This window comes from Blennius ocellaris (genome assembly GCF_963422515.1).
Source record: "Blennius ocellaris genome assembly, chromosome: 11".
Lineage (NCBI taxonomy): Eukaryota > Metazoa > Chordata > Actinopteri > Blenniiformes > Blenniidae > Blennius > Blennius ocellaris.
The window spans coordinates 29,245,568-29,258,067 of record NC_137660.1 but is presented as its reverse complement, the minus strand read 5'-3'; the positions used below and the strand labels follow the sequence as shown (position 1 = coordinate 29,258,067).

Below are 12,500 nucleotides of genomic sequence, written 5' to 3'. Positions count from 1 at the left end.
TTGAATTTTGAATCTCCAGCCGAAAAAATCGTGGGAATCCTTCTTCTTTGTGGGCGGAGCCTATGTGTGACATCACGAGTTGTGCAGATCTCGATCTGTTGTGTTTATATTGGCTTGTTTCCCTCTTAAATATCCAAGTTTTTACAGTGTTTTGAAGTTCTAGTCGGCGTTTTATGAGCCTTGATGAAAGATTGAGCCTGGAAGAGACCAGAGAGGAGAAAAGGAGCACGGGCGGCTAGCGGGAGCCGCTAGCTCGCGCAGCTAGCGTCTAGCTAGTTGCCGTGTTTTAACATTTTACCCTTCAGCCACTTAGCAGGAAAACGTCCCCAGAAGAGACACCAGAGTGTTTTGGAGTCGGGTTTTCATTTCACTGGGACTTTAAAGTCGCAGTAACAAGAATGTTCAGATTCGACGTCAACATAAAAATCCTCCAGTGGCGTAATGACCGGAGTTCCTCAAGGACCCATCCTGGGAACTTCACTCACTTTACCTTGATTTAGGTTTTTGTTTTATTCAACTCATGAGATTTATAATATTTTTAATATTTGATGAGATCTTATTTTTAACCAAACCAATCTAACCTATTTTTTGACTCGTGAGTGGAGAAATCTGTGAAATTTGGATTAAAATAAAAAGGAAATTTATGGTTTTAGTGTCTCACATGGAGGTGAAATGAAGTAGGAATGTCAACAGACGGGGTGTTAAAAGGTTTAAAATGTAAAACTTGAGGAAAATGTCCGTGGTTTTGTTCTGGAATTGAGCTTTGATGTCGTCCGGCTCCTCAGATGACGGGTCAGTCGCCTCCGGCGCCCGTCAAGTTCACCAAGAAGACGGCGGCGGCGGAGTACGACGGGGACGACGGAGACGAGCAGGATGAAGATGGAGGAGGAGGAGGAGGAGGAGGAGGAGGAGGAGGAGGTCAGGAGATCATGGACCTGCTGCCCCGGACAGACATCAGGTGACCCCTCCCCCGCCGCTCCGTCGACGTCGCCTCCCGTCAGGAGGGTCGGGTTTTGACGGCGCCGATAATATAAACCTGACGACGTTTCCCCGCTCAGTGACAAGATCTCGTCGGAGCTGGTGGATAAAATCGGCGACAAGAACTGGAAGATCAGGAAGGAGGGGCTGGACGAGGTGGTCGCCATCATCTCCGAGGCCAAATTCATCACGCCCAACATCGGGGAGCTCTCTCTGGCCCTGAAGGGCCGACTGGTGGACTCCAACAAGATCCTGGTTAGTGCTGCTAAAGCTAATGCTAATGCTAAAGCGTCGCGGTACGGGTGGCGGCTGACGCCGTTTCAAAAAGTTCCTCGGTGTCGGTGGCTCTGAGCGCCGTCGGACCCCACAAAGAGTGTTGTGTTTTGAGGAATCGTCGCCCGAAACGTCAACGGTTCAAAAAGTATCGTCAGTTAAAACAGTGTTTTTTCAACCTTTTTGAGCCAAGGAACACTTTTTGTCTTTGGTAAAATCTGGAGTCACACCTCCACCCGAAAATGTTAAAATGTGAAACTCTGTAGCCTCTATTAACAATATAAAGTCTTTCTCATCAAAGACATCAAAGTCATTCTCATCAAAGACATCAAACGTTCTCATCAAAGTTTTATCAACAGGAATCCAGTAAATCCAGAAAGCAAGGACTTTTTTTAATAGTGCCTCCGTCAGTGTGAAACCTGGACCTGATGGATGAAGAGCTGAGATCCTGGTTTTCAAAAACTTCTCCATCACTGTCACTGACACAGTACTTTGATACAAGATGGTAGCAGGAGGTGGAGATGAACCACACTGACGTCTGTCACTTTACATTTCACCGGCAAAGTTCTGTGCTGCCCTCTAGTGGTGAAGAGTATTTATACATCATTACTCTGCAACACACTGTCGCTGTGAGAGCAAAGGTTTAGTTTTTTTTTAGAAAAAAACGTGAAATTGGATAATTTCCCACGACTCACCTGACGAGATCTGGAGGAAACACCAGGGGTTGAAAAACACTGAGTTAAGAGTTTCTAGCGTTGACGTGCGCAAGCTAGCGGATTTCACGCCAATGTTGGCAGACAGGAAGTTGCAGTAATTGGGGGGTGGGGTTCACTGGTTCACTGTGTGTCCCAGGTCCAGCAGACCCTCAGCATCCTGCAGCAGCTGGCCGCCTCCATGGGACCGGGACTGAAGCAGCACATCAAAGCTCTGGGGTTCCCCATGGTCACCGTCCTGGGGGACAGCAAGGTGCTCCTGGCGCCCCCTGCTGGCACCATTCACCGCCGCGTTTTTAAAAAAAACCTGCGGAGACGAACGGACATCTGTGTGTGCGTGTGTGCAGTCCAACGTGCGTGCGGCGGCCCTCGGCACCCTGCAGCAGTGGGTGGAGCAGACGGGGATGAAGGACTGGCTGGAGGGGGACGACCTGGCGGAGGAGATGAAGAGGGAGAACCCCTTCCTGAGGCAGGAGGTGAGCGGAGGCGTCCTGCTCGTGGCGTCACACTCGTCTCCAGGAGGCGCCGGAGTCTGAACGCCGTCTGTATCCCCCCTCCTCCCCCCACCCCTCCTCCTCCCCCCCAGCTGCTGGGCTGGCTGGCGGAGAAGCTGCCCACCCTGAGGGCGGCGCCGGCCGACCTGATGCTGTGCGTCCCGCAGCTGTACGCCTGCCTGGAGGACCGCAACGGGGACGTCCGCAAGAAGGCCCAGGACGCCCTGCCCACCTTCATGATGCACCTCGGCTACGACAAGATGAACAAGGCCACCGGGAAGCTCAAGGTAGCGCCGGACACCACGGCCACACACACTCTGGGGGGGGCGTCACGTTATCCAGATGTTCACCTCCTCCTCCCGGTCTGCTCGGAACTCAAAGTTTCCACTTCCTCCTTGATTCTCCTCCGTTAGACTATCGGATCCCAGGAGCTGCATTCAGAATCTGCTGTGTCTGTGTGAGCTGGACTGGCTCCGCCCCCACACACACACACACACGCCCATTTATGGGAAGAGGAGGAAGTACTTCCTCTCGTGGCGCCATGTGCCAGAGCACAGTGGCCCAATTGTGGGAGGAGTCAAAGGGGGGGGGGGGGGGGGCTACCTTGATTGTGATTGGCTAAAACCCCCCCGATGACATCATGTAGGGTTTGATTTCTGATTGACGGCTTGGAGCAACACACTTTTTAAAAAAGAGGGAGAGAGCGAGGGACAGAGAGAGAGAGAGGGACAGAGCGAGAAAGAGACAGAGACAGGAAGTACTTCCTCTCGTGGCGCCATGTGCCAGAGCACAGTTGCCCAACTGTGGGAGGAGTCAAAAGGGAGGGAGGAGCCTACCTTGATTGTGATTGGCTAAAACCCCCCGATGACATCATGTAGGGTTTGATTTCTGATTGACGGCTTGGAGCAACACACTTTTTAAAAAAGAGGGAGAGAGCGAGGGACAGAGAGCGAGAGGGACGGAGAGACAGGAAGTACTTCCTCTTGTGGCGCCATGTGCCAGAGCACAGTTGCCCAACTGTGGGAGGAGTCAAAAGGGAGGGAGGAGCCTACCTTGATTGTGATTGGCTAAAACCCCCCGATGACATCATGTAGGGTTTGATTTCTGATTGACGGCTTGGAGCAACACACTTTTTAAAAAAGAGGGAGAGAGCGAGGGACAGAGAGCGAGAGGGACGGAGAGACAGGAAGTACTTCCTCTTGTGGCGCCATGTGCCAGAGCACAGTGGCCCAACTGTGGGAGGAGTCAAAAGGGGGGGAGGAGCCTACCTTGATTGTGATTGGCTAAACCACCCCGATGACATCATGTAGGGTTTGATTTCTGATTGGCTGCTTGGAGCAACACACTTTTTAAAAGAGAGAGAGGACACCCTGTCTTCACCTCTGGGACGTCGGTCCAGATGTGGAGACGATTCTTACGGCTGGAGAACCTTCAGGAAGTGGATTTTCTTATAATCTGACTGTTCTAATCTCCTCCTTCCTGTTCTGAATGTCCCCAAAACGTCTCCCCGTCTCCCTGCAGCCGTCCTCCAAAGACCAGGTGGCGGCCATGTTGGAAAAGGCCCGGGCCGTGATGCCGGCCAAACCCGCAGCTCCGGCCAAGTCCGCCGGCGGCAAAGAGACGAGCAGAGCGTCTTCAGGTGTGTGTGTGTGTGTGTGTGTGTGTGTGCGGGCCCGCCACGCGGCGAGCGTCTTCGCCACACGGTCCGAATCTGAGCCTCTGTCCTCTGTCCTCCGTCCTCTGTCCTCCGTCCTCCACAGCCACCAGGGCGCCGCCGGCCTCCGACGACTTCACGGACAGTAAACCTGAGGTGAAGAAGGTCCGAGGAGGAGCTGCGGTCAAGAAGGTAGCAGTGTTTCACACTTAACCACGTCCATTATTATCATTATTATTATTATTATTATTGTTATTACCCCTTGGATGCACAACCTACCAGTTCCTACACTCTTCCACAAGTGGGGTCAAACATCACCCCAATTCAAATCAACGTGTTTTTGCAATACTGGGTTGTTATTCTTCAAAATCTTTAAGAGAAAGAGTTGTAATAGTTTAATATTCTAGCTATTCCTCATAAAACACGTTTGTGACATGAGACTATTTGCATTTTTTATTTAGATGATACTTACATGTACGTTGCTGGAGGTAAAAATGACCTCCAGGGTGGTGAGACTGATGACATCACATGTGTCAGAGGGACAGTATTGACAGTCAAAGTTGCATTAGATGTATACGATGACATCACATGTGTACGTGGGACTGTCAGAGTTGCTAAGAATTAAGTTTCATAGAAGAGTCCATAGGAACTGCTTGGGGTCATTTTTGACCCCCCCCACTTGTGGAAGAGTGGGGGTCGTGATGTAAAAACTGCAATTTCCTAAAATGAATGAAAATATAAATAAAAATGCAAATGGCCTCATGTCACAAACATGTTTTATGAGGAATACCTGGAATATGAATATATTACAACTTTTCATTTTAAAGATGTTGAAGAATAACAACCTATGGGGTCATTTTTTTAACCCCGCGTGTGCATCGAAGGGTTAAAAGCCAGAATGAAGCGTTTGAAGCAGCAGTGATCCTCCGTCATCGCCTCCGCCCTTCCTCTCACCTCCGTGATGTGTCAACATGATGTGGTTCTGTTGTGTTTTTTTTGGGGGGGTGGTTTTTATTTTCATTTCTCACTCACCCAGCCCTCCCCCCCTCCCGAGGACCCCGCCCCTCCCCCCCCCTCCAAGGACAAGGACGGTAACGGTAGTAAAAAACAAGCCGGCAAATCCAAAGCTGCTGCAGGCGGTCAGCAGGTAGACGCTCCGCCAGACGCTCGCCCCTTCCTTCCTCTCTCTCTCTCTCTCTCTCTCTCTCTCTCGCTCTAATCACTAAAACCTGCCGCCGGAGGCTCACAGGAACACACACACACACACACACACACACACACACAGGTGTCAGCTCACTGCATGGACGTGTGTTAACCTGCACTGAGGGTTTTCTATATAACACCTCGTTTCTCCTTGTGTGTGTCTCGTGTTCTTTCTCACACACGATCAGATTTAATGTACGTACACACACACACACACACACACACCTCAGTATCGGGGTTCCCACTGGTCTCTGAAGGTTTTCCCCCTCCAGACCTCTGGACTTCAGTTGAACGAGTGAATAATGTTCAGTGACGTCACGTCTGAAGTCCGTGAACGCAAAAGTAAAATCGTGTCGACTGATCAACATAGTGAAAGAATGAAAAGAGGTGAAGTCCAGGAAGTTTGATCATGAAGAGATTCTCATGAGGATCCTGAGTGGTTTTATCCGAGTCTGAGGATCTTAAAGTCCCCGTGAAATGTAAAACACTACTTTGCAAAAAAACGATAGTTGTGGTTCTACTTGTAAGGTTCCTCCGACTCTGCCCCTCCACTGTTGTCGCATAACAAAGTTATTTGAGTTTTAAATCTCCAGCCGAGGAAGTCGGGGGAAGCCTTCTTCTTCGTGGGCGGAGCCTATGTGTGACCTCACGAGTTGTGCAGATCTCGATCTGTTGTGTTTCTATCGGCTTGTTTCCTCTTAAATATCGGAGTTTTTACAGTGTTTTGAAGTTTTCGTCGGCGTTTTATGAGCCTTGATGAGAGATTGAGCCTGGAAGAGACCAGAGAGGAGGAAAGGAGCACGGGCGGCGGGAGGGGCAAGCCGCTAGCTCGCGCGGCTAGCGGGAGCTGCTAGCCACTAGCTAGCTTGGGTTTGAAATGACCATGAAGATGAAATATTGTTAAATTCAGGCTCTTCGTGGTCAAAACTCTGATCCTCCATAATGTAAACACAACTTGGGCGTGTGCACAACTCGTGATGTCACTCTGTTATTGTCAGAAGCTCCGCCCAGCAGAGGAAGTAGCGCCGTTTATCGGCTATCTTCTCGCAGATTGCCGAGTTTTAACATTTTACCCTTCAGCCAGTTAGCAGGAAAATGTTCTAGAAGAGACACCAGAGTGTTCTGGAGGTGGAACCTTCATTTCACTGGGACTTTAAAGTCATGAGAGCAGAGACGACGATCAGTGGGAATCCCTGCATGAAGCACAGAGAGCTTCCTCTTTGTCTCACTGTCTCCTCTTCCTCCTCCTCTTCTTCCTCCTCTTCCTCCTCCTCGCAGGGCGCAGCCGCCAAGAAACCCGCAGGCAAAGGCCAGAAGGACGACGAGGATAGGTCCGGGCCCATCTTCACCCTCGTCCCAAACGCCAAGGAGCAAAGAATCAAGGAGGAGAAGCAGCTGAAGGTGAACCGCTGTTTCTATATAGAGCTTTTATTTTGGCGTATAAATGTGTCTTCCTGTCTGAGGGGCGTGTCTAATGAGAGGATTGATGTCTGAGTGCATTGAAACCTGTGTGTTTATCTGCAAGTGGGCGCTGCTTCCCCCTCAGCCTCGACTGGCAGGTTCTCGCCCCCGCCGTGTCGTTCCGTCGTCGGTTGTTAGAAGCGAAGCGTTAGCATAGCGTTAGCATAGCGTTAGCATAGCGTTAGTGCTCCAGGAACATTTGGTGACGTTGTTGTCGGTGCTTCAGATCCTGAAGTGGAACTTCATCACCCCCCGGGACGAGTACGTGGAGCAGCTGAAGACGCAGATGTCCACCTGCTTCGCCAAGTGGCTGCAGGACGAGCTCTTCCACTTCGACTTCCAGAGACACGTCAAGGCCATCGGGGTCATGATCGAGGTACCGGCCGCCGTCCGGCGCCGCCTCGCCGCTTCCTGTTGTGCCGGTGTGTAACCTGTGTGTGTGTGTGTGTGTGTGTGTGCAGAGACTGGAGAGTGAGAGTGACGCCACCATCGGCTGCCTGGACCTCATCCTGAAGTGGTTCACGCTGCGGTTCTTCGACACCAACACCACGGTGCTGATGAAGGTCCTGGAGTACCTGAAGCTGCTGTTCGCCATGCTGAACCGGGAGAACTACCACCTGACGGAGTACGAGGCCACCTCCTTCGTCCCCTACCTCATCTTGAAGGTAAGCCCCGCCCCTCCTCACCCCTCAACCCTCATCCCTCAACCTGTGATCAGCTCCTCCTCTTCTTCCTCCTCAGGTCGGAGAGTCCAAGGACGTGGTTCGGAAGGACGTCCGGGCCATCCTGACCATGCTGTGTAAGGTCTACCCCGCGTCCAAGATGTTCCCCTTCCTCATGGAGGGAACCAAGTCCAAGAACTCCAAGCAGAGAGCCGGTGAGTTTCTTGAGACTGATCTGGGATCAGCCCAGACGCCGCGGCTCCGTCGGTCCGTTCAAAGGCTTTGACGAACCGTCGTTGGTCTTGAATCCGCTTTGAACTCTTTGAACACCAACATGCTTTTATTGTGAGCGACCTTGAGCCATCTGGGAGGTTTGGTCCACGTCTCAGTGGGACTTTGTGACGTCATCAATTAACATCGTCTGTCGCCACGCGAGCGTGGAGGTCGTCAGTTTGGAGGTTTGGAACGTAAAGGATGGTTCATACAGCAACTGAGTCCTCAGGAGTTTCCTCCAGATCACAGTGACTGATACTCTGATTACCAGCAGCTCGGGCTACGCTAGCATAGGGCAGAGCAGGGAAGGAAGCTACGCTAAAGGTTCTTCAGTCGCGAAAGGTTCTTCGTTAGCTAGAGGTTCTTCGTTAGCTAGAGGTTCTTCGGTAGCTAGAGGTTCTTCGGTAGCTAGAGGTTCTTCGGTAGCTAGAGGTTCTTCAGTAGCTAGAGGTTCTTCAGTAGCTAGAGGTTCTTCGGTAGGGAAAGGTTCTTCGGTTGCTAAAGGTTCTTCGGTTGCTAAAGGTTCTTCGGTTGCTAAAGGTTCTTGATTCGCTAAAGGTTCTTGATTCGCTAAAGGTTCTTGATTCGCTAAAGGTTGTTGATTCGCTAGATGTTCTTCGGTAGCTAGATGTTCTTCGGTAGCTAGATGTTCTTCGGTAGCTAGATGTTCTTCGGTAGCTAGATGTTCTTCGGTAGCTAGAGGTTCTTCGGTAGCTAGAGGTTCTTCGGTAGCTAGAGGTTCTTCGGTAGCTAGAGGTTCTTCGGTAGGGAAAGGTTCTTCGGTAGCGAAAGGTTCTTCGGTAGCGAAAGGTTCTTCGGTAGCGAAAGGTTCTTCGGTAGCGAAAGGTTCTTCGGTAGCGAAAGGTTCTTCAGTAGCTATAGGTTCTTCAGTAGCTATAGGTTCGTCAGTAGCTAGAGGTTCTCCGGTAGGGAAAGGTTCTTCAGTAGCTAGAGGTTCTTCAGTAGCTAGAGGTTCTTTGGGAGCTAGAGGTTCTTCGGGAGCTAGAGGTTCTTCGGGAGCTAGAGGTTCTTCGGGAGCTAGAGGTTCTTCGGGAGCTAGAGGTTCTTCGGGAGCTAGAGGTTCTTCGGGAGCTAGAGGTTCTTCGGGAGCTTGAGGTTCTTCGGGAGCTTGAGGTTCTTCGGGAGCTTGAGGTTCTTCGGGAGCTTGAGGTTCTTCGGTTGCTAGAGGTTCTTCGGTTGCTAGAGGTTCTTCGGTTGCTAGAGGTTCTTCGGTTGCTAGAGGTTCTTCGGTTGCTAGAGGTTCTTCGGTTGCTAGAGGTTCTTCGGTTGCTAGAGGTTCTTCGGTTGCTAGAGGTTCTTCGGTTGCTAGAGGTTCTTCGGTAGCTAGAGGTTCTTCGGTAGCTAGAGGTTCTTCGGTTGCTAGAGGTTCTTCGGTTGCTAGAGGTTCTTGATTCGCTAAAGGTTCTTGATTCGCTAAAGGTTCTTGATTCGCTAAAGGTTCTTCGGTGGCTATAGGTTCTTTGGTGGCTCTAGGTTCTTGAGTAGCTAAAGATTCTTCAGTACCTAAAGGTTCTTAAAGAGGCGGCGTCGGTGCGTCTCCAGTAAACATTAGAACTAAAAAGTCATTAATTCCACCCAAAGTACTGGAGTACCTGGCAGGTGTGTGTTCAGACCGCGACCCGGGTCTGTGGTTTTGTGCTGAGGCGGCGGTTGTGCGTTCCGCAGAGTGCCTGGAGGAGCTGGGCTGCCTGATCGAGGGCTACGGGATGAACGTGTGCCAGCCGACGCCGGCCAAGTCCCTGAAGGAGATCGCCGTGCACATCGGGGACCGCGACACGTCCGTCCGCAACGCCGCCCTCAACACGGTGGTGGCGGTCTACAACGTGTGCGGGGAGCAGGTCTACAAGCTGGTCGGACACGTAAGACGCCGCCGTCGCCACCCCCCCCCCCCCCCACACACACACCGACGGGCCGCCGTTTCACCCCCCCCCCCCCCCCCCCCCCCAGCTGTCGGAGAAGGAGATGAGCATGCTGGAGGAGAGGATCAAGCGTTCGGCCAAGAAGACGCAGGCGGCGCCGCCCAAGCAGAGCGCCACCGACAGGTCGCAGAGGGAACCGCCCGCAAACCCCAACGCCACCTTCCTCCGCAAGCCGGCGCAGGAAGACCCCAACAAGCTGAAGTAGGTCCCTCTGTGGCCCCCCCCCCCATCACACACCACACACACACACACACACACACACACACACACACACACACACACACTTCATTGTTCAGAATCAAAGTGAAACCAGTTTGTTCTCATATCTTCATGTTTCATGACGTTTTCTTCTCCTCCGCCTGTCGGATCGACACACAGCCACTGCCTAAAAGTACTCAAGTACTCGAGTACTCGGGGGACATGAAGGGTAAAAAAAACCCTTTTAAACAGGAGGAAACCTGCAGAACCAGACCGGGGGGGGGGGGGGGGCTCTGTCACACAGCGTCTCTAATACTCGGTACTGCAGTGGAACTAATTGATCAACTTTTCTATTAATCATTTGAACTATTTGTTCAATAACAGTTTTCTGCTCTCTGATACGTCCTGAAGTCTTTCATCTCAAGGTTCAGCTGCTCATTATATATTATCTATATGTACTATATATTATCTATACGTACTATATATTATCTATACGTACTATATATTATCTATACGTACTATATATTATCTATATGTACTATATATTATCTATACGCACTATATATTATCTATATGTACTATATATTATCTATACGTACTATATATTATCTATATGTACTATATATTATCTATACGTACTATATATTATCTATACGCACTATATATTATCTATACGTACTATATATATCTATATGTACTATATATTATCTATATGTACTATATATTATCTATACGCACTATATATTATCTATACGCACTATATATTATCTATACGTACTATATATTATCTATATGTACTATATATTATCTATATGTACTATATATTATCTATACGCACTATATATTATCTATACGCACTATATATTATCTATACGTACTAGATATTATCTATATGTACTATATATTATCTATACGCACTATAATATTATCTATATGTACTATATATTATCTATACGCACTATATATTATCTATACGCACTATATATTATCTATACGTACTAGATATTATCTATATGTACTATATATTATCTATACGTACTATATATTATCTATACGTACTATATATTATCTATACGTACTATATATTATCTATACGCACTATATATTATCTATACGTACTATATATTATCTATACGTACTATATATTATCTATACGCACTATATATTATCTATATGTACTATATATTATCTATACGCACTATATATTATCTATATGTACTATATATTATCTATACGCACTATATATTATCTATACGCACTATATATTATCTATACGTACTATATATTATCTATACGTACTATATATTATCTATATGTACTAGATATTCTCTATACGTACAAGTAGTTTTACTTTGTAAACACGTCGGGGAAAGTTCACTTATTTTCTGAAGTGAGATTCTGTCTAAAGAAGTGACCAACGTTCTGCAGTGTGATGAGCATGTTCCTCCTCCTGCCTTCTGCTCATCCTTTCATCCTTTCATCCTTTCATCCGTGAGCTCTTTGCTAACTGTCCTTCTCTTCCTGTGTTTGAGCCGCTGCATGTCGGGACTCGTCTGTCTCTTTAACCTTCATCTCTCCTCTCTGCTCTGCCTGCCGTCCTTTCTGGAGCAGAATCATGTATCGCACGTATAGGATGTGAGTACCTCCTCCTGCTCCTGCTCCTCGTCCTCCTCCTCTCCTCCTGCTCGTCCTCCTCGTCCTCGTCCTCCTCGTCTTCCTCCTCCTCCTCCTTCTCCCAGAATGCACTCTGCCGTTTGAAGACCGTCACACAGCCGAGGAGTGAAAATCCAACTGATTGTTGGCATCTTGGATCAGATCTGAGATCAGATTGAACTTCATGTTCGATCCGACTGAGTGAAATCCGGCCGTCATTGTTGGTTTAGGACCAGTTTTACATTTTGACAGTAGAATAATTCAGGTTTGACACTGATTTGATGGTTTTAACACCATCGTCCACTACGTTCAGAACCACTTCCCTCCATCCTCAGAGAGAGAGAGAGAGAGCTGCTCCTCCTTTCCTCTGTCTGTCTCTGTCTCTGTCTCGCTCTCCCTCTCTCCGTCTGTCTGTCTCGCTCTCCCTCTGTCTCTGTCTGTCTGCCTCGCTCTCCCTCTGTCTCTCTCTGTCTCTGTCTCTGTCTCTGTCTGTCTCGCTCTCCCTCTGTCTCTCTCTCTCTCTCCGTCTGTCTGTCTCGCTCTCCCTCTGTCTCTCTCTGTCTGTCTGCCTCGCTCTCCCTCTGTCTCTCTCTGTCTCTGTCTCTGTCTGTCTCGCTCTCCCTCTGTCTCTCTCTCTCTCTCCGTCTGTCTGTCTCGCTCTCCCTCTGTCTCTCTCTGTCTCTGTCTCGCTCTCTCTCTCTGTCTCTGTCTCGCTCTCTCTCTCTGTCTCTGTCTCTGTCTCGCTCTCTGTCTCTGTCTCGCTCTCTGTCTCTCTGTCTGTCTCTCTGTCTCGCTCTGTCTCTCTCTCTGTCTCGCTCTCTGTCTCTGTCTCGCTCTCTGTCTCTGTCTCGCTCTCTCTCTCTGTCTCTGTCTGTCTCGCTCTCTGTCTCTGTCTCGCTCTCTCTCTCGCTCTCTCTCTCTGTCTCTGTCTCTGTCTCGCTCTCTGTCTCGCTCTCTGTCTCTCTCTCTCTGTCTCTGTCTGTCTCGCTCTCTGTCTC

General features: G+C 49.3%; 1 protein-coding gene across 1 annotated transcript in view; it reads left to right on the top strand.

Annotated features, from left to right (window-relative positions):
* The window catches only part of ckap5 (cytoskeleton associated protein 5), a gene marked incomplete at its 3' end in the record, with an annotated part of 32,779 nt that extends 22,923 nt beyond the window's left edge, over positions 1-9,856 (top strand). The window contains exons 20-33 of the mRNA XM_080505381.1: positions 786-958; positions 1,059-1,233; positions 2,104-2,217; positions 2,312-2,440; positions 2,551-2,745; positions 3,980-4,097; positions 4,219-4,304; positions 5,149-5,259; positions 6,594-6,716; positions 7,003-7,152; positions 7,238-7,441; positions 7,518-7,653; positions 9,398-9,591; positions 9,680-9,856. Of these exons, the coding sequence (XP_080361507.1) occupies positions 786-958; positions 1,059-1,233; positions 2,104-2,217; positions 2,312-2,440; positions 2,551-2,745; positions 3,980-4,097; positions 4,219-4,304; positions 5,149-5,259; positions 6,594-6,716; positions 7,003-7,152; positions 7,238-7,441; positions 7,518-7,653; positions 9,398-9,591; positions 9,680-9,856 (2,085 nt within the window). The remainder of the gene's footprint in view (positions 1-785; positions 959-1,058; positions 1,234-2,103; positions 2,218-2,311; positions 2,441-2,550; positions 2,746-3,979; positions 4,098-4,218; positions 4,305-5,148; positions 5,260-6,593; positions 6,717-7,002; positions 7,153-7,237; positions 7,442-7,517; positions 7,654-9,397; positions 9,592-9,679) is intronic.
* Positions 9,857-12,500: the final 2,644 nt, after the last annotated feature.